General features: G+C 39.5%; 1 protein-coding gene and 1 pseudogene across 3 annotated transcripts; one reads left to right on the top strand and one right to left on the bottom strand.

Annotated features, from left to right (window-relative positions):
- Positions 11014–12650, top strand: LOC109829878. Of its 3 annotated transcripts, none has more exons than XM_020396957.1 (2): positions 11014–11032; positions 11699–12649. In XM_020396957.1, the coding sequence occupies exon 2, from the start codon at positions 11722–11724 to the stop codon at positions 12490–12492; it is 771 nt and encodes a 256-aa protein (XP_020252546.1). In that variant the 5' UTR covers positions 11014–11032; positions 11699–11721; the 3' UTR covers positions 12493–12649. The 3 variants fall into 3 exon arrangements, with proteins under 3 accessions (XP_020252546.1, XP_020252544.1, XP_020252545.1); XM_020396955.1 differs by lacking the exon at positions 11014–11032 and adding an exon at positions 11306–11386 and having other exon boundaries at positions 11699–12650; XM_020396956.1 differs by lacking the exon at positions 11014–11032 and adding an exon at positions 11520–11566.
- LOC109829602 lies at positions 12756–24606 on the bottom strand (annotated as a pseudogene).

Here is a 26334-nt window from a genome sequence, read left to right as displayed (position 1 = left end):
GATGCTAAAAAAGAATGGCATTGTCAGGGACAGTCTACTGGATATGGAAGGAAAGAAATATGAGGATTTTTTAGCAAAAAACACATAGTCCTGACCAACTTGTCAAAGAAGTGAAGATTTCGTTACTTTTAAAAATTCCGAATGAGGATATTCCTAAGCATTTGAGGGGAAAATAGGGAAATTGTAAGCAGTTTGTAAGTTTTAGAATTTTGATTGTCAGAACATTTCCTGGTAGTTCTTGATGTACTCTCATTTTAAAATTTGGTGATGAATAAAATCTTTTTTCATTGACCAAAAAAACATTGAAAATATCTCTTCAATGTAGGAATTACTGAGATTTTTCTATCCGACATGGTCATCTTACGTTGATGCTTTATTATTAAAAAAACTTTTTATATTTGGTATTAATTAAATAGTACATTAAGTTAAACCTTGCAACATGAAGTAATCAAAACACCACATTTAGATGAGATACACATATTAATTTAATCTAAAATAGTCTCACACTTGAATCTCAATCTTGTGATGCTTGCATTAGAATTTCAACATAATTAGAAAAGTATATGTGGTTTTAAAATATTCATTAAATAATCTTAAGAATCCAAATGTTTATTTCTAGAATAATTTTAAGAATCTATTAGAATTTCAATCTAATTATTAGAAAAATCGGATAAAGTTGGGAGAATTCAAGATAATATTTTGAGTAATTTGTGTAAGTGATTTGCTTTTTTTCATATCACAGAGAATATTTGTGTAATAGAAAAGTTTTTAACTTTTTAGATTTTATATATGATATGGATTTTTATGGTGTCTTGTAATCTATTAATATTTTAAAGAGAGATATGTGTGAACTAATAATCCTTTTTTTATAAAAATTAGTAAATATAGGATATCAAATTAATAAGTAATAAAAAATTAACCAATTCATCAATAATATTTCAAGATGAAGACTAATACATCAACTTTAAATATTATCTGCCATATGTATAAATTTGCATATATGATTTTAGGGTTAATTTTAGAAAACTCTAATCAACACCCCCCCACCCTCCCAAAAAAAAACTATTTTAATTTGGAAAATTCTCCTCAAGTTTGGGCACATTATAGATAACCTCACTCAACCATGGAATGTTTCACAAAACCCCCTTATCTTTCACACTTTTGTCACCAAACACCCTTGACATCATTTTAAAATATAAAATAATTGAAATGCCCTTGAAAATCAATCCATGCACTCAGTTATAAAGAAACCCCAAACTGGAAAAAAGATCTTGATCATTTTACAATGCTTCCTCTCTCTCTCTCTCTCTCTCTCTCTCTCTCTCTCTCTCTCTCTCTCTTTTTATAAAAAAATCAAAGTAATTTTTTATGATCTAGAGGTATTATGGTCTTTTCTCAGTCACGTACTTGTCATGCAACATGTTACACATAACGATGTTAGCTTTTAGAGAATAAAGTGATAAGAGTTCATAGGGTTTCACAAATTTTAAGCCTGAGGGGTTATCTATAATAGGCTCAAACTTGGGGGGGAAAAGGGGGGGCGCTCAAATTAAAATAGGTGAGGGGGTCCGAGACTCACCCCATAATTGAGGGGGGTTAAGTGAGAAAAGGTCAAGGGTCTTATCCCAAATTTTTATAGTTGAGGAGGTTATCTACAATATGCTCAACCTTGAGGGGCGTTTTCTCAAATTAAAATAGTTGAGGGAGGGGTTTTCTAAGAGATCCCTCATATTTGAGGGAAGTTTTTTTTTAAAATTAATCCATGCTTTTATGTAGAAAGGCTCTCTATATGCGTTTTTTCTCTTTAAGTTCTAATTTTAAATATATCTGTTTGCGGTGAAAGTTGATGTTTTCATTGTTATCGAATCTATTACAACTTTAGTCGTTACAATAAACTCGAATGAAATAAAAAGTTGATCTTTTTATAAGATCTCCTTACACAATGAAAATAAAAAGTTTACAACTTTATCAAACAAACGCAGAGATCGTTTATCGGTCTTCTGCTTGCGTGGGATCTTTGCCTATGCCGGGGTTTATCTGTGGACCACCGTCGATCAGATCTGATTGCTGAAAAATTGGGCAGAGCTTCGTCTATCCGCAAAGGGATTGAGAAACCGTAGCTCTTAACTCGGCGAAGCGAGATAATCACTCTTCTTAATATTACCGCAACGGGATAATCCTAAGGAACGAACCGGGCTGCAGATCTAACACCTCCTCCTCTCTGAAATCTGTGCACTTTAAGTCTTCAATCCGGGAGGGCTTCGCCGAGGCACGAGAATTCCAGATCTCCAAAAATGAGGCTCCGGGGCTTCTATTTATAGGCACGGGACAAAAACTGCTTGGAGACACCTCAGGGTGTCTCAAACTTGGCCAAGACACCCTAGGGTGTCTCAAACTGCTCCGAGACACCCTAGGATGTCTCAAACTGGGCCGAGACACCCTAGGGTGTCTCAAACTTGGCCGAGACACCCTAGGGTGTCTCAAACTGCTCCGAGACACCCTAGGGTGTCTCAAACTTGGCCGAGACACCCTAGGGTGTCTCAAACTGGGCCGAGACACCCCAAGGCCGAGACACCTCGGGTGTCCCAGTTCAGCCTGAGACGTTCCGTTATGCCTGTTTGTTCGTTTTCGCCGTAACTTCTTCATCCGAACTCGGATTTGAACGATTCAAAGTGCGTTGGAAAGTCGGCGAAGAGATCTACAAGCTCCAATGATTGGATCATTGTGGAGTCAACTGGGACACGAGGGGCATTGCGCCTTTTGTAAGCGACGCGGGGCTCCCGATCAATTTGTATCCTCGTTATTCTGAAACTCCGTTGCTTCACATAGTTCGCCGATTCACTTCAAGCGTTCGTCGATGTCAATCAAGCTTCTGTGACTTGGATAGTGACGTTCATCGTCTTCTCTTAGCTTTGAGCTGTTCGTGGAGACCTATAGGCAATTTTCAACGCCTACAATATCGTTATGAGATATATTTAATTATGAATAGTTATAATATGATAAGGATTATAATTATTTAGTTATAATAATTTTTTATTTATAGATCGTTTTAGTTTGATGACATTTTTTAGGTGAATATAAGCTTAGGTGTTCATCTTCTGATAGGTTAATAAGACATGTAGTAATTTATGGTATGACACATGGCAAAATTTTGTATTTTTATAATATGACATATGCTAATTTTTTGTGCCTTTATAAGAGTTTCGCTAATTTCTCTTTATATATAAAGGAGAGATTACATCGTGCTATAAAGTTCATATATCTCCTTTGAGATGAGTAGAAAGACTTATCAACACACAACAATCAACCTTTTTTTCCATTTATTTATTTTAATGTTGCATGAATGGAGTGCAATGATTGCATAGAAGCATCTAAACCATAGCAAATGCATATGATTCCCCCTCTCTTTGCCTACATCACTCCGAATTAAGTCTTTTCACAATCAAAATTGTAAGATATCTCTTGTCCACATTCAAAGAGTTTTATCTTCTCAAACTACTAGTTGTGGATTCTTATTCTCTTCTGCCATTTGAAGAAAACACAAAAACTTTATGTGTTCAGGGTTGTACTTTGCCAAGGACTACTCCTACACCTATTTGCTTGTCGTTTGTAGATTGCAAAGTTTTGTACCGCTCTTTTCTTCGTTTTGACACGAAACAATATTATCTGGCCTTCTCAATTTTACATTCTATAGCTAGCGGAATCTCTCGTGAACGTCGCATTCTCATTGGTCTGATTTAGTCCCATATGGTCAATTATCCACTGCGGAGCTTAAAAAAGTTTTAAATATTGGTTCTCTACGTGTTTTGAGAAGAAAGATGCAATAATATTATGGTGGTGTAGCCAACTGTACCTCCTAAACTTTTTTATAATTAGCACTTAACTCAGGCAGGTTTTTGCTTATTTGTCTTAATTTGGAGGACAGCGCCCATAATTTAGGGGGTGTATGTGCTAATAAAATAGTTACGGACATACAGAGATGATTAATCTCTCACGCTAATAAAGAGGTTGTATCTACAAATTAGTTACTTTTTTTTTTTTGTAGAGATGTATAGGAGAAGGCAAGCTCACAACCACCACAATTTAACCATCAATCAGTCAAGAACACAAGGGCCCAAATAAAATCAACTCGAAGCAGTCCAATCCCCCTCAGGGCCCGTTAATTGAGCATGCGTCCTGATTGATTGCACGAGGGTTCAGCTACTCTCGATCAGTAGCGCGCTTTGAGCAACTCACCGAGTCCTTCTCGTTGTCATATTACATGCAGCATGTTTCTTTTTGTAGTTTGATCACTTCACTTCCTCGCTGCAACCTGCTGATGCCAAAAGTTTCTCGATCTCCTTGATATTTTGCCAGTTTAATTTGCTCGGATATATTCGAAGCATAGCACAATGTGTACTAACTGCCAGTGTTATATACCCGTGCGATGCTAACAGGTAGCTGGGGGAAATTTTTTTTACGGTTTTTCTTGGGCACTGTATAAGAAAGAAGAGAGATAGAGAGAAATGAATGAAAAGGGGACCCCTAATTTGCATTGGGATTCCCTCCTCATTCATTTCTCTCTATCTATCTCCTCTCTTATAGAGTGCTCATGGACACTCTATAGAAAAACCGTTTCTTTTATTACATCTTTATCAACAAAATGATACGCTTGATTTTTTTAACCTAACCATTTTATTAAATAAGGGCAACAAAATTCATTTTGTTACTTGATTAATTATGCTTCAACTTTATTAAGAATATGCGTATCGCGCGTGTATTGCGCAACACTGAGCGCGTTGTAATGTAGTTGTACCCATTGTATTGCAATAATATAATTATTGGCTAGTTAATTTTAATTCCATTAGTTACTGATTGATTAAATATTTTCTTAAAAAGAGGAGGTGGTATATTTTTGGAAACCGCTGCTTGACTAATCAACTTCCTATGCATTACATTTTTTTGACTAATAATTACTTTTGTTAAGAGAAAGCGGAATTCTATTAACGAAGCTAATTAATTAATTGTAGGGAATATTAATATTCCTTATGCAGCTGTTGAAGACAAGAATTAAGTCAGATGGTGAGAGACTTTGATGGGTTTTTTCCTTGTGCGATTTAGATTTTAATGTGGATTTTTTTGGGAAATTAACACTCAGAGCTCTAATAATTCACCGCGTTTCTTGGGGCTTTATTTTAGTAGATTAGAACTCTCACCATAACTGCAACATGTGCATTATAAACATGGAGAATTATCTATTAATGATCTTGACATGGAGAGTTACAAAGAAGTCATATCATCTTGATGCGAAGGCCTGATTGGGTGTTTCAACTAACCTCACCCCCATCACCATAAAATTAATCTTTTTCACAAGCACAGGGTGTTGAAGATCATATGTGAGCATACTCTTAGTTCTTAATACTAGCGTCTAAGTGATATCAGAGCCCATATTGTATGTCCATTACCATCTTCGACTCAACCGAAAAACAACCCCTAGAGTGTCCGCCATAACACTCAACACATCACAAATCTTGATGAATTAATTAATGTCTATCAATGCGGTCATAATTACATACTGATTGGTGATTACACTGTTAGACATGACAGGTGACTACAATAATAGTTGATGAATGATAACGGCTAGTGAAGGTGTTTGCGATGAATATTAAAGAGGATTTGTATGAGGGATAAAATCCAATCAAATTTTGGTTGGTTGACACGGATTTTATTGAGAATATGTGACTAAATTCACAAATCCGATTGAAATTAGCATAATTTTATGACATTGTATTTGATGCATTTATCATATATGGTTACTTCAAATCTATGTATAAAAATAACAAACAAACAATGTATTTGCTAAAAATAGAGTTTTTTTTACTTGTGACATATTTATTTTTGTAGAGATTTTTTAGATCTCGCAAAAAAACCCGAAAAGCCACCAAACGCAGCAAATAGAATCACACAAGATTTAACGTGAAAACCCTCAACAGGGAAAAACCACGGGATTAAAATCAATCCACTATTACCTCCAAATTATAATATTTTGCACGAACAAAGACTGCCAAACTCTCTCTCTCTCTCTCTCTCTCTCTCTCTCTCTCTCTCTCTCTCCCTCTCCCCACTTCTTGGTTTTTTTTCCAACAATAGAAGAATATATATAAGGAAACCAAAACCCTATCTCTAGCCTAACTTCCTAATTAGAATAAGATTCAAACTCCTAATCATGATAGATCTATAACTCTATCTAATTCTCATGAAGTTATACAAAGAATTAAAAACACTATAGTTACTTGGAGTTTGAGTTGATACCCGACAATTTTAATCCAATGATGCAAAATGCATGGAAACAAACAGCACCTTATAGATCATTATAAGAGTATTCATAATATTATAACAGCAATTTTCACCAACCAACAAGAACCAGATAGCTAGAGTGGGTATTGCCTTCATGACAAAAACAGGTTTGCTCGTGATAGTCACTACTGTAACTCTCAGTTAAGAGTTAACCAAACGCATCCAAAATTGAACAGTCAAAAGGAAACAAGAACAAATCCAATTTCACTTGTTATTTGTATCTTTTGCTTTCATCTTCCACTTTCATCATATTCTCAGCACCAAATGCATGAAAGCCACCAAGATTTAAGTGAGTTCACTGTACCAAACAAACAATGTATTTGATGCATTTATCATATATGGTTACTTCAAATCTATGTATAAAAATAACAAACAAACAATGTATTTGCTAAAAATACGAATTTTCTTTACTTGTGACATATTTATTTTTGTAGAGATTTTTTAGATCTCGCAAAAAAACCCGAAAAGCCACCAAACGCAGCAAATAGAATCACACAAGATTTAACGTGAAAACCCTCAACAGGGAAAAACCACGGGATTAAAATCAATCCACTATTACCTCCAAATTATAATATTTTGCACGAACAAAGACTGTCAAACTCTCTCTCTCTCTCTCTCTCTCTCTCTCTCTCTCCCCACTTCTTGGTTTTTTTTCCAACAATAGAAATATATATATAAGGAAACCAAAACTCTATCTCTAGCCTAACTTCCTAATTAGAATAAGATTCAAACTCCTAATCATGATAGATCTATAACTCTATCTAATTCTCATGAAGTTATACAAAGAATTAAAAACACTATAGTTACTTGGAGTTTGAGTTGATACCCGACAATTTTAATCCAATGATGCAAAATGCATGGAAACAAACAGCACCTTATAGATCATTATAAGAGTATTCATAATATTATAACAGCAATTTTCACCAACCAACAAGAACCAGATAGCTAGAGTGGGTATTGCCTTCATGACAAAAACAGGTTTGCTCGTGATAGTCACTACTGTAACTCTCAGTTAAGAGTTAACCAAACGCATCCAAAATTGAACAGTCAAAAGGAAACAAGAACAAATCCAATTTCACTTGTTATTTGTATCTTTTGCTTTCATCTTCCACTTTCATCATATTCTCAGCACCAAATGCATGAAAGCCACCAAGATTTAAGTGAGTTCACTGTACCAAACAAACAGGCTCATGTCAGATATGACACATTTTTGTCACTTATTATTTACATCAGAATCTTTTGGAAACACCTATGACAGTGATAAAGACTCCTGGATAAGTTCCAGAAGAGGAGATGCGTTAGATTCTTCTATGCAAGTGTAATCATAGTGCATGTTGATATTTATCATGTGGTACTCAATAACTTGAGGAACAATCCAAACCAGAGATTTTCTTTGAGATCATGGTTTATGATTGGCTAATAATTGGTTAATAATTTAGGGAGCGGCAATTGTGGCGTTTTTGACGTTTCTGTTTTTGTTTTCAACAAAAACAATAAAACTCGTTTGGCAACCAGGGTGTTTTTTTGACTTGACCATTTACAAAATCCAAAAATAAACACTTATCTCAAAACACCAAAAATGTGTTTTGAGATTCCATTTTTTCATCTAAGCCGCCGCCGATCGTCCCAGCGCCCCCGTCGTCCCGGCCACGTCTGCATCGCGCCCACCCCGACCGCCCGCCCCCGTCACGCACCGCCGCCGCCGGCCCACACCGCCATCGCACCGCCCCGCCGCCGCCATCGCCGCCCCCATCGCGTGTCGGTCGTCGTTGCCCGCCCATCGGTTCGTGTCGCCGCACCGCCGTCGCCTTGTCCGTCATCGCCACCTGTTACCGCCGCTCAGCCAATGGCTAAGCGCGCCGCCCGCATGGCTCGTCTGTTGTTGCGCACGGACGTCCGCCGGCCACCAGTCGGCCGCCCGGCCCCAACCTCTTGTCGCGTCCGCCCCGGCGCCCGTCAGCGGCCACCCGTTTTCGCCCGCACGTCGCCGCCGTCGCTTTATAAATAATAACTATAAATGGTGTTTTCAAAACATGTTTGAAAAAAAAACACCATTGCATAGTGTTTTTCTAAAAAACACAACAAAAACAAACACCTCGATTACCAAACACACCCTAGCGGTCCATCTATGAAAGACGATGATGATTAACAAAATGGAGGAGATAATTAATTCTCAACAGAACTGAATGGGAGAATATGATTCATGTAACAGACCCTAAATATATGAGATAAAGAACTTATTGTTGTTGTTTTCTGCAAGAATGAAATTATTCATGTTAGGTTCATTGAGACGTAGACATATTCATTAGGAAGTTAATTCTTTGTTTGTGTCGAAAGTCGTTTACATTGCGGAATCCATTACAACTGTTTAACAATTACAGATTCAAAAAGAATGAGTCTTTGTATAAGACTTTTCTTACACAAATGAAAATAAACAAAGACTTCCTAGAAACACACGCATGATCGTTTATCGGTCGCTGCTTGCGTGTAATCTTTGTCTGTGTCGGGGACGCTTTGATCCGTGGACCGCTGAATAACAGATCCATGTTTGATCTGAAAGAAGGCTCAGTGTTCTTTGTTTCAATCGTGGAAACTTAGAACATAAGTGAATAACCTCAACAAAGTGAGATTACTACTCTTCTCAAGATTACAACAAGGTTTGATCTCAATGGAATGGGTGAAGGCCTGCAAATCTCTCGGAATCTTCCTCTTTATTGCGTGTAATCTTTACCTGTGCCGGGGACGCTTTGATCCGTGGACCACTGAATAACAGATCCATGTTTGATCTAAAAGAAGGCTCGCTGTTCTTTGTTTCAATCGAGGAAACTTAGAACATAAGTGAATAAGCTCAACAAAGTGAGATTACTACTCTTCTCAAGATTAAAACAAGGTTTGATCTCAAGGGAAGGGGTGAAGGTCTGCAGATCTTTCGAAATCTTCCTCTTTATGCTGAAGTTCGCCAAGATCTTGTCTCTCTCTCTCTCTCTGAAATTCATGGCTCTCTGCTCTAGGGTTCGTCAGCACTTCGCACATACGCCAGCCCCTTTCACAAATGCACGAAAGGGAGTATTTATAGGCTTCGTACGCCGTGTTTGTGGATAAAATCTCGTGATTTGAACGTATCTTCAGTTAATAACCATTTTCCCGTGTTTAAGGATACTCCCAAGGCAGTTAGGAAGCCACTGGAACGCACAAATCCCGAGAAATCCATCAGAAAACGCATCGGGGCAACTTTAGTGTGTGAGACACCCTGAGGTGTCTCGCACTTTCGGGACACCTTGAGGTGTCTCGGAATTCGAGACAACAGTTCGAGTCTTGCCGTTTTCGTCGTTTCGCCGTTTCGTCGCTTCGTCGTTCCGACTTTTCGCGCGTTCCTTTGCTTCCTTTTGGCATTGAATGATCTTATTTGACTCAGATGATTATGTTAATCGCATCCTCTTCGTCTTGAGTTGTATCCGGGAACTTATAAGCAATTTTGACGCCCGTGTTGACTTGGTCCAATAGTTCAGGCAAGGTTCGATCAGTTCAAGCGAACTTCAGAATATGCTGCGAAGAACGGGTCATAACTTTCAAACCGTAAGTCGGAATTGGACAAATTATATATGAAAATCGCGTATTTTTCCGAGACGGGGCCGACCGAAGTTCGGTTTGCCGCCGTCTGTTTCGCCAAATTCCCATCGGTTTGAGAGATATCAGCGTTTTTTTGTCAGTTTTGAGCTCCTTTACAATCTATAGGCAATTTTTACTGCCTACATTCTTCTACTTAAGGTATTGATATTCTAGACGTCTCTCATCATCAGCAAATGCTTTATAAATAGTTTGAGTTCTACAGTCCCATGAAAGTTTCTTTGTCTTTTTTTTTTTCCCTTTTCTTTTCCCCCTCTTCCTTTTTTTCTCCTGCAGAAAATTCCTCTAAACACGTTGGAGGCTGGTCTGCAGGCCACTTTCCTAATTCTCTTCCAGTTTCTCGACATCAAAGAAATAATTGGCAGTATAAATACCATATAAAAGACTGACCACGCAATTTCTTGACGAAAAATTGAGCTAGAGACCGACTAAAAACTTTATTGACAAGCAAAACCAACATGACCTTAATAACGCTCACTTAATAAAGTTTGGAGGGGGGTCAAGTCAAGGAAACTCAAATAATACAGATTCCTCATGCTAGGTCTCGGTCCGTAACTTCAATTTTTTTTTTTTAGAGACTTACTTGACGATTGTTATATTAGAATACATCACTACCATAAGAGTCATCGTTACCATTGTGCTCCAAATAGGGAGCTATTATGTTTCAAACATTCAAACCATCGGCCGTGATCTAATCGCTAGTACTAATTAACTAGGTTCATAATTACATTATATATATATATATGACCGATACAAGTAAAGTCATGAACTAATTTGATAATGAACCGACCAAGACCAAACTCGCCGATGCTACGAGTCTATCAATATGACAATATTACATACCTGGACTGCTTGACTATTGATTATTGTTGTTCAGTTTTACACACTAAACAGTTGGTAATTATCTAATAAGACTTAATCCCTAAGTCAGAGGAAAATAAGCACGAGTTACATACATACGATTAGATCTAGTATATATACGGCCTAAGAGAAGTTTGCACGATCGATATTTACTCAAAAAAAAAATAGGGACGAAAGGGAAATAAAAAGAGAGAACGATCAAATTAAGGTATGTTCATTTCTACAAATGAATTATATCCATATACATTAGATTTTTTTTTTTTTTTTGCTTTATTTACTTATTCTTGTTTAGAACACATGAAAATTTCTTGTTTACTGCTACAATAAGTTTCTTTTATAATTGGCTGGAAAAGTTCGAGCATACGTCATTTCTTTTGTACGCTGCTTTTTGTGCTTTTGTGATGTGATGCTCATAACTATTAGATAAGCATGAGGTTGAACAAAACTAAAAAAAAAAATTCCAATTGATCGGATTCATCGGTTGCGTTCTGGGCCAAGAGAGAACCCCTTTGGTCAATACGCTACTCCAAGGAGAACAAGAGGAAATAAAACAATCTCATGGGTAAAATGACTCGAGAACCAGCAATTTTTTTTTTTTTTTTGTCATGGACTAGGCAGTTAACAGAACGAATCTAGACTGCAAGAACCAGTAATTGATTTAAGCAAATAGAACTAGCAAAATATATAGGACTATAAACAGTATATTACGAAGTGCTGAGAAAAACCTAACATGAGTTGTGAGGTACACTACGAAGTGCTGTGAAATGTCTAAAAATACGATAGATTCGAGGGATATACGGTTTATTGAAAGAAAGAAAAAACCATTGATTTCTTTACTCGTCCATGTACTGACAATTTGCGCGACCACTTGCAGGTACTACCAAAAGAGTTGCAGCCATGAAATACGACGAGATAATCCTCCCCGTTCATCCCGATCACGTGCTCAAGCTCAAAACCAAGGCAAAACCCTACACTTGCAATGGTTGTTACGAATATGGATTGCACACCCGATACACATGCAACGAGCCATCGTGCAACTTCCACCTTCACAAGGCTTGTGCTCTCGGCTCCATTCACGAGCCTACAATCACCCATGCTTTCTATCCAAACCGCACGTTCTTATTCCTCGCTTCGCCAGAAAACGCAGGCCAAATATGCAACGCGTGTGCACGAGAAATCAAGGGATGCAACTATCATTGTTTTGATGAAGACCTTTACCTGCATCCAAGCTGTGCAAAGCTTCCTTTCACAAGAGACGAGGGTGATGTGAAGCTGGCGTTGAAGTATAAGGTGTCATCGAAGTGCTACAAGTGCAAAAAGAAAAAATACAAAGACGAGAAGAGGAGCTGGTCCTATGCATGTGAAGATTGTCACCTCCATGTTGCTTGTGTGAAGGACATGCTGATTGAGGACTGGGAGAGGGGGTACCTCGGCCATGGAGGTGGATCAGGCAAAGGGAAGGCAAAGGTGAAAGATGAAATGGCACTGGTAGCGACAGAAATGCCAAAGCTACAAATTGTGATCGATAAAGGGAAGAAGAAATGGAGTTCGAAGCTCGCGAAGATTGTCAAGTATATGAAGATCATCATCGCTTCTATAATAGGAGCGGTAACTGGGGATCCAACAGCTCTTGTTCTTAGTTTAATTTCCTCCACCTCTTCTGGTTGAGATTCTGTTGAGAGACTACTATTGAGTGTGACATTGGAGAAGGGTTTTGCTTGTTGTTGCTTTGAATAAAGCAGTAGTAATGGGAGACTCGACTGCTGTGGATTTTGGTTTCCTTCTATCCTGATTTCGGATTGAAGGGTTTGGTTCTTTCCATTTTCTTGGTGTCTGTGGATTTTGGTTTCCTTCTATCCTGATTTCGGATTGAAGGGTTTGGTTCTTTCCATTTTCTTGGTGTGATGGTGTGCAAACCTGTATTGAGATATATTTCGGATTGAAGGGTTTGGTTCTTTCCATTTTCTTGGTGTGATGGTGTGCAAACCTGTATTGAGATATTATAAATAGTTTCATAAGGTTGATGACTTTGTTATTGGTAATAATAGACACAATCATATGATGCATAAGTATGTTTCTTTTATCAGCCATATAGTCTTAGTTTCACAAGGTTGACGGCTTCATTTTTTATCATCTTACGTGGTTGAAACAGGCACTTGAAGAGATTTTACAGAATAATGATCATACAGCAATGGAGTACGTTCATCTGTTTGTGTTTGAAGAAAAACTGACCTCGACGGCGGCGGATCGTCGGAGACGGAGGCTGTGATCGGCAACGGCGACTGCAGGTCTGGAGGAGGCTCCGCTGCTCGCCTGTTGAAAGGGACGAAGCTTTCGCCTGACGGGTCGAAGATGTCGCCTGCGAGTTTTGGAGAGGCGACCAAAACTCGCCTGTTCGAGTGCGAGCAAACTCGCCAGGATGGAACTCGTCTGCGGGCGTTGATTTCGCCTACATGGGTGGGATCCAGCTGGATCGCACCAACTGCCCTAGGGTTTCCCTATAAAAGGGAAACCCTGTTCACGAGATCAGGTGAAGCTCACTCGCGATTTTTACAGAGGCGTTTTCTCACCTCTATGGCGGCTGCTCTTCTCAAGGTCAATTGAGAAGTGAATTTTTCGGTGAAGAAAAATTGCACAGTCCTGTAGTAAATATTTACTACAGTAAAGAGTTGTTGTGAGATATCTTAAGTTAGAGATGCTTTCTTTTACAAGCTTTGTAATTTCTTGTGGTTAAATAAGAAATTATTAGTGTAGCTTCCGTGGACGTAGGCAAGTTTGTCGAACCACGTAAATCTGTTTTCTCGTCTCTGTGATCGTGGTGGACAAACCCACGTAGGTCTGTCCACGAGTAGCGCTGTGCAGCGCTACCCCCTTTCGTGCGCGCGCACGAAAGGCACGAGCGCGGGATTTTTCCCGCGGGACTTTTTTCCCTCCCGCGCGCACTCTTGTTTTCCCACCGTCCCAGCCCGCCAAAAGCTTCAGACTTCCCCCTTTTTTGGTTTTCTATAAATAGAGAAGGTGGTGGAGGAGTTATGGTGTGGGGAAAATAAGTGGGTTGTGTAGATTTCTTTTGAGAGAAAAGAAAGAGAGGAAGAGAGAACTTGTATAAGTTTGGTATTTTTCCTTCATAGTGAAACCCCCTCCCGTGGACGTAGGCAAGTTTGTCGAACCACGTAAATCCCGTGTTTGTATTTGTCTTATCTATGTGTTGCCATTGCTTGTAGGTTCTCTCGATATTTCAGTCCTAGAACATCACTTTCGATTCTTATATTTTACTTTGATGAAATATATCACTTTCTATTCTAGTTTCCTTTGAGAAACAAGAATATAGAGGTTAACTTGTGCTTTTGTGACAACAAAAGCCAAGGCTATCTCTCAGGTGATATCGCTTCCGCGGCGGTCGGTGTGACTCTGCGCCCAACAATTGGTATCAGAGCCCCTTATTCAGACTGAATGTGGTAAAATTTCTGATCTGAGGTGGTGGTTGAATATTGTGTGGTAAAACACAAGTAATTGTTAAAAATTCCTGAGAGAAGCGGATCTACATAATTCAAGCGGATAATGACTTCTACAAGTAAAACAAGTAAAGTTGGTAAATACGAGATTGAAAAATTCAATGGGAAAAATAATTTTTCTTATTGGAGGATGCAAATGAAAAATTCGCTTATTTCGCAAAAGTTGCACAAGGTTTTGGCTGGAAAAGAGAAGAACAAAAATATGTCTGATGAGGATTGGGAGGAGCTGGATCTGGAAGCACGGGCATCGATTATCCTTTGCCTTAAAAGGAATGTAGCTTTCTTGGTGGACGGGGAGGAAACGGCTGCGAGCGTGTGGTTGAAGTTAAAAAGCACATTCATGACGAAGAGTCTAACGAACCGGATCTATTTAAAATCCAAATTATATACTTGCAAGATGGAGGAGGGCTCGTCAATCCGGGAATACATTAACAAGTTTGATAAGATCTTATCAGACTTGAAGGACATTGAGGTGACAGTGGAAGACGAGGATCAGGCGCTTCTACTACTTCTATCTCTACCGAAGTCCTATGAGAATCTGGTGCAAACACTGATGCTTGTGGGTGATACTTTGTCGATGGATGAGACTAGACACAGCGCTTCTCATTGTTTTAAATATCGGCCGATAATCGATATTATCGGCCGAGTTATCGGATTTAAGAGCTCTCCGCTAGGATAAGTTGGTTTTGTAATTGGTTATCGTTTTGGAGAGTTTATCGGCGAGTTATCGGCGTTATCGGTACTTATCGGCCGATAAGTAAGGTTTTTTTATCGGGATTATCGGCCGGGCATTTTGAGTTGGATTGTTGAGTTTTTAAACCCGACCCGACCCACTTTCTACAATTAGTTAGTGATTCTAAACATGATGGTTTACATTTTGGTATGTTTATATTTCATTAAGCATGGTTAGATTATATTTTTTAGTTATTATATTATATATATACACCATCCAGTATATCACTCCGATAAATACTACTTATCCTCGATATATCCCCGATTTTCGCTATCCGATAAGGATTTTGATCGTCCGATAAATCCCTGATAACCGATATTTAAAACCTTGGCGCTTCTAGCGGATGATCTTTGAAAAATTGTAACTAGTGATATGACCACTGGTAGTAACAAAGAACAAGCGCAGGGACTGTTTGCCAGAGGAAGAGGCAATGAGCGAAAAAAAGGCAAGGGAGAAAAGTCTAGATCTAAATCGAGACCTCTTACGGGACGAGCGTGTTTCAAATGCGGTAAAGTTGGGCATTTTAAGATCGATTGTCCTAATAAGAGAGTATGTAAGAAAAAGAACAACAAGACTGAAAGACGAGAAGGCAAGGAAGAGGCGAGCTACGCTTCAGGGAAAGGGAGCGATAAGGAATGCTTTGTCGTCATAGGTGGCGAGGATACCTCCGGGAAGTGGATTCTTGATTCTGGTTGCTCTTACCATATGTGTCCAAATAGGAAGTGGATTCTTGATGGTGGAACCGTACTGATGGGAAACAATCATGCTTGTAAAACGGTGGGGCTAGGCGATATCAAGATCAAGATGCATGATGGAGTGGTTCGAACCTTGACGGATGTAAGGCACGTTCCCGACTTGCGGAAGAATCTAATCTCAGTTGGTGGTTCGAACCTTGACGGATGTAAGGCACGTTCCCGACTTGCGGAAGAATCTAATCTCAGTTGGTGCTTTGAACTCCGGGGGTTGCAAGATCGTAACAGAGAACGGAGTGAAGAGGGCTGTTCGGGGTTCCTTAACAGTGATGAAGGGTGTTCGTCACGGTAATCTATATACTCTCTCGGGTACGACGGTGACGAGAGATGCAGCAATTGGAACTGAAGGAAGTGGTGGAGACCCATGTGAGTACACACGGTTATGGCATAGACGGCTTGGACACATGTCAGAGAAGGGTCTGGATCTGCTTGGTAAAGAGGGTTTGCTAAAGAATCTAAAGAAACCTTGCGAAGGGTCTGGATCTGCTTGGTAAAGAGGGTTTGCTAAAGAATCTAAAGAAACCTTGCATGGATTTTTACGAGGATTGTGTGTATGGAAAGGCGCACAGGGTCCAGTTTCTGAGGAGCAATCACAAGAGCAGAGGGATACTAGATTATATGCACACAGATGTTTGAGGTCCGACTTCGACAACTTCCAAGGGTGGTTCCAGATATTTTGTCTCATTCATAGATGATCATTCGAGATATGCTTGGATTTATTTTCTGAAACATAAGAATGAGGTATTTGAGACATTCAAGAAGTGGAAGGCGATGGTTGAGAACAGGACGAGCAAAAAATTAAAGACACTGAGATCTGATAACGGTACAGAATATACAGTCGGTGCTTTCAAGGAATTCTGTGATCAGGAGGGGATTGCCAGACACTGGACAGTAAGATCTACACCACGACAAAATGGGGTCGCGGAGAGACTGAACCGAACACTACGGGAGAAAGCAGTGAGTATGCGATCATATGCTGGTTTGGGCAAAGAATGGTGGACAGAGTCGATTGCTACAGGTTGCTATATTGTAAATCGATCTCCACATTCGACATTGGACGGTGATACACCCTATCGGGTGTGGTCAGGGGAGCATGCAGATTATGAGAGGCTCCGGATTTTTGGATGTACCGCCTACTATCACGTCAACGAGGAAAAGCTTGACGCGAGGGCCAAGAAGGCAATTTTCTTGGGGTATGCAAAGGACGTAAAAGGCTATCGTCTTTGGTGTACAGAAGATTCAAAGTTCGTGATCAGCAGGGACGTTACCTTTGATGAGAAGTCCATGATTGCTAGGGTGCCCAAAGATGGTGGTGTTGAGACTGTTGGGATTCCCGAGTCCCAGGTTATTGAGATAGAACCTAAAGACCAATCAGGTTCTAGTCGTGTTCAAGTGGAAAGTCAGGTAGATGATGAGCTTAAGCAGGAGGAGGTTCGGCAGGAGAATACACAGGTACTATAACAACAGCAGCTCGAGGATAGCTTGGCTTCCACTAGGCCAAGGCGAGTATACAAGCAGGTACAGAAGCTGGGGACTGATCAACCCCTGAGGCACTATGGGTATGTTAATTTGGTTGAGTACGCACTCTCGGTGAAGGAAGATGAGCCGGTCTCCTTCAAGGAAGCTATTCGAGATAAGAATAGTGAGAGTTGGTTGGCTACGATGGAGGAGGAGATGGAATCTCTCCGGAAGAATCAAACATGAGAGGTGGTCTCATTACCCGTAGGAAGAAAAGCTATTGGTTGTAAGTGGGTGTATAAAAGAAAGAAAGATCCTTCAGAGCTCGGTGGTACGAGGTACAAGGCGAGACTAGTGGCTAAGGGGTTTGCACAAAGAGAGGATGTGGATTACAATGAGATATTTTCTCCGGTGGTGAAACACACCTCTATTCGGGTGCTATTGAGTATTGTTACTCATGGTGATCTTGAGCTGGAACAACTCGATGTCAAGACGGTCTTCTTGCACGGAGACTTGAATGAAGAGATTTATATGCATCAACCTGAGGGATACAAGGTTGAGAACAAGGAGAATCATGTATGTCGCTTGAGGAAGTCACTTTATGGATTGAAGCAATCTCCTCGGCAGTGGTACAAGCGATTTGACTCCTTCATGCTGAAGCATGAATTTTCCCGAAGTGACTATGATTGTTGTGTTTACATTCGGAAGCTTCGTGAAGGTGATTATATCTCTCTTGTTGTATGTGGATGACAAGCTTATTGCTTCAAAGAGCAGGGTGGAGATATATAAGTTAAAATCTCAACTTGGTAAGAGTTCGAAATGAAGGATATGGGCGCTGCTAGAAAAATACTGGGTATGAAGATTAGAAGAGAGCGGGCGAATCGGCGATTGTTCTTAAGTCAGAAGGGCTACATAGAGCGGGTGATCGCGAGGTTCGGGATGCAAAGTGTAAAGTCGGTGGTGACCACATTGGCTCCACACTTTAGGCTTTCAGGTAAACAATCTCCCACTACAGCGAAAGATAAGGTATATATGGATCGTGTCCCTTATGCTAGTGCAGTTGGCAGCTTAATGTACGCAATGGTGTGTACACATCCTGATATTTCACAGGCGGTTAGTGTGGTCAGCAGATTCATGACGAATTCTGAAAAGACGTACTGGGAAGCGGTGAAATGAGTCCTGAGGTACTTGAAAGGTACTGCAGATACGGGTCTGTATTTTGGTGGAGATACATGTCAGGTCGACGGGTATGTGGACTCAGATTATGCGGACGATCTAGATAGACGACGATCTACTATTGGTTATGTATTCAGGATACATGAAGCTCCAGTTAGTTGGCGATCGATGTTGTAAGCTACAGTGACACTTTCTACAACAGAGGCTGAGTACATGACTATGGCGGAGGGAGTGAAGGAAGCATTGTGGCTGTGGGGTCTTCTAGAAGATTTGGGGATTAAGCAGGAGAGCGTGAACTTGTGGTGCGACAGTCAAAGTGCGATTCACTTGGCGAAAAATGAAGTTCACCATGCTCGTACCAAGCATATCGATGTCAGGTATCATTTTGTGCGGGATGTCATAGAGGAAGATAATATTTTTCTCATGAATGTGCATACGAATGAGAATCCCGCGGACATGTTAACCAAGGTGGTGACAGGCAGCAAGTTCCAGCATTGTTTGGACTTGCTTCATATCAACCCGTGTTGATCTGCCCAGGAGGGCATGACCCTTCGGGGCGGTGATGAAGGTGTGCTGGAGACTATGTTGGAGAATAATTGCAGAACTACGGTTAGCTTGATCCCGGTGGAGGGTACGTAGGCAGTCGCGGTATAGTGACGTAGCTGGTTTGGTCTGGATATCTCTCTGGTGGAGTTCGTGGGGTTCTTCTGGTGTTCGTCCAAAATTTAAGGTTTATCAAATGATGTACGAGGTGGAGAATTGTGATCGTAGTGGACAAACCCACGTGGGTCTGTCCACGAGTAGCGCTGTGCAGCGCTACCCCCTTTCGTGCGCGCGCACGAAAGGCACGAGCGCGGGATTTTTCCCGCGGGACTTTTTTCCCTCCCGCGCGCACTCTTGTTTTCCCGCCGTCCCAGCCCGCCAAAAGCTTCAGACTTCCCCCTTTTTTGGTTTTCTATAAATAGAGAAGGTGGTGGAGGAGTTATGGTGTGGGGAAAATAAGTGGGTTGTGTAGATTTCTTTTGACAGAAAAGAAAGAGAGGAAGAGAGAACTTGTATAAGTTTGGTATTTTTCCTTCATAGTGAAACCTCCTCCCGTGGACGTAGGCAAGTTTACTGAACCACGTAAATCCCGTGTTTGTATTTGTCTTATCTGTGTGTTGCCATTGCTTGTAGGTTCCCTCGGTATTTCAGTCCTAGAACTGATGAGAGGAAGAGTGTATATTTCACTTTGATGAAATATATCACTTTCTATTCTAGTTTCCTTTGAGAAACAAGAATATAGAGATTGACTTGTGCTTTTGTGACAACAAAAGTCAGGGCTATCTTTCAGGTGATATCGCTTCCGCTGCGGTGGGCGTGACTCTGCGCCCAACAGTCTCATATACTTATTGTTTTATCTGTGTAGTCACCTATTGTTTGTATTGGTTAGTTTGAGTTTGGCTTAAACTCGAGCTAGAATTGTTTTCTCTCGGAATTTATTTAGCTTCTGCGGCGGTGTGGGCGTCACGCGCTCACAACAGTGTTGATATTGTTCATGACTTTTCAGCAGTATGCCCTCATTCTTGGATAGGCACTTTGTTATCACTGTTCTATAATTTATTCAATATAGATGCAGTTTGTGTAACTTGTTTCAACTATCCATGAGATAATGTTTAATCCTCAAATTAATTTAAGTTACCGCAAAAAACTCTCTGTCGTTAACTAACCAGAAAGGAGCAAAGAATAATGCTATCACAAGCATAGCATATCAAACGAATACTACAGTAGGTTATGCTACTAATACAAGTAAATAGCAGTGTTTAATATAGCTGATGTAATTTTTTGCCATGTCAAGAAAATAATTAAAAACTCTGGAAGTGAAGAACCTTCATGAAGTCCCAAAATCATCATTTCTTCTTCTCAGAGACTCCAGCAGATCTGCACATAAAGAGGGAGCAAAAGATGAAAAAGCTTTTCAATATCAAAGGACATTGTAATAGAATTGAGTCAGATATTTAACCCCAACAAATTGAATCAAAATTGAGATGCGTAATCAATACACATCTATATTTGAACAAACGGAAAAACAGTGAATCCTGATTTGATTTATGTACTTTACTGCTGCACAACAAATACTGCTCATCAACTCTAGAGTTTTGTTTCTAAGGGGCTGTTTGGTTGGGGGAGAAAAAACTACACATCAACATCATCCGAGACCACAATACCATATACATATCCATATGAATTATTGATTCGTTCTTTTGCACAAGAGTTGACTGCAAAATACTCAGGAATGCATAATTATTACGCTCATGAAGATGCTCGTGAATTAAGAATATATAGGGAGTACAGGACAACTGAACCAAGTAATCTGACCTAATCTTTTAGTTTTAGGTTAGGACTGCTTGAATACATAGGAACTCCGTTTGCCAGAATGGACAAGCTCATCAGTTAGAGGTATCATTACATGATCATGACTAGCAAGGGTGCCAATTTACTAGAAAGGAAAGAATTAACTCCTATGTACAGCCAAAGAGATCCAAGGAAAACGTTTTGAATGTGGTTTTCTTCCAAGTGTAACCTTAGCAAAAACAGATTTTCATAAGCAGACGGCCCTACTTTTCTTTTCAGTAATGCAACCAAGACTTGAAAGCATGTATATGCTTTGAATCTTAGTTTAAGAACATAACGGTAAAACAAATTGGTATGTATGTCAAACTGGAGTATTTTAACAGAAAGAACAATTAACCACACATTTTATTTCAGAAATACAAAATTTTGAAAGATAAAAATGCCCACCTCATCTTCCTGAGGACATTGGCCATCTCCTCACGCTTCTTTTAGCCTGTTTATGTGTCCCCAGCTTTCTCTTAGCGACTTTTAGAGCACGTTTATCCTTCCCAACTTTTAAAAGCTCGGTGATCCTTTTTTCATATGGTGCAAACCCAGCAACCTCCCGAATTAGGTTCTTGACAAAATGCACCCTCTTACTGGTTTTCTAGAATACCATGCAGTACAGTGAGTAAGAACATAATCATGTTTAAATACAATGTGTTACATTATGCATATAGTTTCAACTATTTTGTAGCTAAATTTATTTAGTTCAGAATGAAAGAGATCCAAGGCTGGCGAAGGCTGAAGACAAAAAAAATCAATACTGTAATACAAGAACAAAAAATCGGTTTTCAGTGAATAATTAGGGAAACGTTACTCTCTCCATGCATGCAAATAAAATCCACAAATGCAGTGAAATAACAAATAGGGAGGATTAACTGCAAGAATAGAGTAAAGAAAAAACAGTATGAAAGCATGTCTTCTTAATGACAGAAGATAATACAGTTAAGAATTTCAAGGTGAATCTATTTATTGATAATGGTCTGCATTCCACTTTGTGACTACAGTCAGAAGCAACCAATAGTAAATCAAAGTTGATTAAAATTTCAATGCATGTCACTAGAATCGTAGAGTTGCAATGTTACACTTCAAGGCAATTTCAGGGAAATCAATACAGTGAATTTCAATGCAGGTCACCAAGTACAAATCTCAATTCTCAGACTTGTCTTCAGTTCAGCAAAACATCAGCCAAATTTCGAAACTACAACTATCATAACAAACTTCCAGCCTTCTCTAAATAAATATCGTGAACCTTCAGTGCCAACTAGAAATAACTTCAGTTGATTTTAAAGGTTAAATTCCAAGAAACGACAACGAAACTTGGAATGTTTGCTTCATAGTGGTGGTTTGCGAAATGAACCTTTTTTTAAATGCTCGCCTTAGTTTCTTCAAGCGCAACAAATTTTCAACTTCAGATCATTGCTAAGCTACCCAGGTCCCGAAATTTTAACCAGAATTCTTCGAAATTCATTAAATTTGAACAGTGACCGTAAACCTTACTTCTGAAAAGATGATTACTTTCTACCATCAATAACAATACAAAATCAAAACTTACAACCATCAAATGCTATTTCTAACAAAACCCATCAACAAAATGCATCAAATAAACAAACCCATTATCAATTTTAATAAAATAAAATAAAATCAACAATATTCAGTGATTATTTGTTGAGAGCAAGTCATACCCCTTTTCTGCTCGATGGGCGAGGAGCCAGTTCCCTTTTGGTGACGATGTGCCCTTTGTATAGACCCACAAAGAGACCACCGTCCGCTTGAGGCGGCGCCGTTGAAATCTTTATACTCCTTCAATTTATAAAAAATAAAAATAGAAATTAATCTCAATAGAGGCTTTATGAAGCAATAGGTATAAATAATTCATGTTCAAATTATTGAAAAGAAAAGAAAGAAAAATTCACCTCAAATAGAAACCCTAGCGGCTATAAAAAGGTAAAGGAAAAATTTGAAAACCTAACAAATCTACTCCTCCATACTTCAAAGAAAAATCTAAAAAATTAATGTTTATACTACAGAAGTTCTCCGGTGAAATTGTAGAACCAAATCTAATCCTCTATACTTAGAAGTTACTTTTTATGCTACAATAATTTATAAACAATTGGGTGAGCATCTTAGGCACTGTTTGTTTGCTAAGGAGCTGTTTGTTTCGAAAAAAAAAAAAGGAAATCAAAGAATAGGATTTCTTGTATTATGATTGTTTGGTTGGTTAAAAAATGAAGGAAATCAAAGAATAAGAGATGAGATAAGATGAGTTGACATCATATTATTGGATGATGTGGGTGATTTTTTAAGAAAACTTGTTTTGAGGTTGTTTGGTTGGTTAAAAAAATAAGAAAATGTATTATAAGAAACCTATTTCCTATAATAATTTCTTTCTTGTGTTTGGTTCATTCTTAAAAATAAGAAAATAGATGAGATGAGATGAGTTGTTTGTATATTATTGGATGATGTGACCCACACTTAAGAAAATTGAAAATCAATTTTCTTTTCTTTTTTTGAGGAAATGGGTGGAAATGAAATGTTAATGAGATGAGATGAGTTGTCACCATATTATTGGATGATGTGAGTGATTTTTAAATATGAGAGGAGATGAGTTGGATGATGTGACTCATTTCTTGTTGTTTGCGGATTACAACAAATTCAAAAGAGATAGTCTTTTTATAAGACTTCTTTTACACAACAAAAGGAAAATTACAACTTTTTAGAAACAAACGCAGGATCGTTGTTTGGATCGCTGCTTGCGTGGGATCTTTGCCTGTGCCGGGAGCGCTTTGACTCGTGGACCACCAAATCACAGATTCTGATTGAACCGTGAGGGGTTTAATGATTCTTCCTTCGTTTATCGAAGTAAGAATTTGAAGCGAATATCTTATCGATGTAAGATGTTCACTCTTCCAAAGATCAAGTCTGAGCTTAGATCTCTAGGACTCGCTAGAAGCTTCTTGAGGATGTTTGTGAAGAAGGAAGACTCTCTCTCTTGCTCTAATTCACCAAAACTCAAGGCTCTCTGCTCTAATCTCTCTGGAAAATGCTCAGCCCCTGTCAATGATGGCCATAGGGGGGTATTTATAGCCTCCTTAGACGATAACTGAAGAAATAGCCGGTCAATAACTGTCTCTTTAGGCGTGGCAGCTGATGCTGTCGCGGCTAAAGGGCGCGACAGTCGACACTGTCGCGGCCAAAGAGCGCGACAGTCGACACTGCCGCGGCTAAAGGGGCAGTTACACCCACGTTCATACGTGTTTGAAACAGTTCTCCCACGACCTTTAACCACCTTTTTCGTGGTTTAACTGCTTGTACACGTCAGCACACGTTCTATTTCTGATACGCCGCCACGTGGACTTTAAATAATCATCAGATAACTGTATTATAACTGCTGTAGCATCCTGCTTTAACTGCCGCGGCACCATAGGTTGCAGCGGTTAAGCCGCGACACCATAGGCTGCCGCGCCTTAGCCGCGGCACCTTGGTCTGCCGCGCCTTAGCCGCGGCACGCATGTCTGCCGGCGCCGCCGTAATGTTGCTTGAGACGTGTATATTGTTCTTTATATCGTCTTGACAGTGGGTTGATTTTGTAAGCATTTTTGATGTCTACAGATAACCCGCCTCCAAAGTATCTCAGACTCATTCATTTTTTTAGAGAGGGTCTGGGGACAAACCCTTTGGAATGATAAGGGCTTCCTGCAATTCTCCCATGCTTTGTTTGAGGAAATTGCCGTAGAATGTTGTGATATGCTTCAATCCTTGACTTCTTCATCTTTTAGCCTATCAGTGCTTTGTAGAATAGCTAAAATTCCCCGGTACTTGTGGCGCTTTATCGCGTGGCGTTGTCGAAGTCTCTCAAATTAAAACTCTGATCGGAAGAATTGAAAAATAGTTATACTACATATACTATATTGCTGAGTGTTCGGGAAATAGTTTAACACTCAATACCCGTCTGGAAGGTAACCAGTTATTCTTAAAATATTTTGAAGTAATATTCTCCAGAAACTCCTTGTTGAGAATTAGGGAAATAGTTTAGACTCGTATACTTATTGAGTATATCTGGTCTCTTGTTTGTTGGTAGAGATGAATCCGATAATGGAGAGGAAAGAATTTATATTCTGTCTCCTAGTCTCGTTTGCTTGTAAGAGATGAACCGATTGATGAAGAGAAGAATTTCTATATTCTATCTCCTGTCTCTTTTGTTGGTAGAAGATCAGCCCGATGAATGGAGAGGAAGAATTTATATTCATATCTCCTGGTCTACTTGATTGTTGGGTAGAGATGAAACCGAGATGAGGAGAGGAAGAATTTTATATCTATCTCCATTGGAGTAAAGAAACTCAAAAGTGGGGATCTCCAGACATAGAGAATCTCTGAGGGGGGAATTGTGTTTGAAATAATCCTAACTGTCATAAGGTTATGATTACTCAATTCAAAAGTGGACCCTTCGTTCGCAAAAAACGAATCGAAAGGAGATTTTGGTCTGTGGTCCTAACTGCGTAGTAAGTTTTGACCAAGTGGGAGTTTGAGACGATCCTAACTGTTTAAAGTTTGATCGTTCAAGTTTGTGGACCTCATCGTTCATAACGAATCGAGAGGGATTTGTCTTTGATCCTAACTGTATTAAAGTTTTGACGAGGAGATGGGAATTGAGACGATCCTAACTGTTTAAAGGTTTGATAAGCTCAATTGTGACCTCCTCTTTTCATGGAAGCATTCGAGAGGGGATTTTGCCTTTGGTCGCTAACTGTTTAAAGGTTTTGACCAAGATGGAATTTGAGACGATTCCTAACTGTTTAAAGTTGATCGTTCATGTGGACCTCTCGTTCATGGAACAATCAAGAGGACGATTTGGGTTGGTCCTAACTGTTAAGATTGACCAAGATGGGAATTTGATAGCGATCCTAACTGTTTAAAAGGTTTGATCGTTCAATTGAGGACTCTCAGTTCATGCGAACGAATCGAGAGGGGATTTTAGTTTTGGTCCTAACTGTTTAAAATGGTTTGACGCAAATCGGGATATTGAGACGATCCTAACTGTTTAAAGGTTTGATCGTTCAATTTGTCGAAGCGCTTTCTTATGTTCATGGAACGGAATCGAGAGGATTTTGGCTTTGCGTCCTAACTGTTTTATAAGGTTTGACCAAGATGCGAAATTTGAGACAGCTCTAACTGCTTTAAAGCTTGTTCGTTCAATGTGTTTGAAGACGATCCTAACTGTTTAAAGCGTGTTGATCGTCAATCTTTGTACGGCTCTCGTTCATCGGAAGGCAATCGAGAGAGATTTTGGTTTGTACTAACTGTTTAAAGCCGTTTGAACCAAGATGGAATTGAGACAATCCGTAACGTTATCAAGGTTTGATCGTGCCAATTTCGTGGACTCTATCGTTCATGCGAAGAAATCGAGAAGATTTTGGCCGTTTGGTCCCTAACTGCTTTAAAGCGTTGGACCAAATAGGGTTTTGGAGGAACGATTGATCTAAAGAAAGTGATCGAATCT

Source organism: Asparagus officinalis, chromosome 2, assembly GCF_001876935.1.
Source record: "Asparagus officinalis chromosome 2, Aspof.V1, whole genome shotgun sequence".
NCBI classification, from domain to species: domain Eukaryota; kingdom Viridiplantae; phylum Streptophyta; class Magnoliopsida; order Asparagales; family Asparagaceae; genus Asparagus; species Asparagus officinalis.
This window is presented reverse-complemented; position numbering and strand designations above follow the sequence as displayed.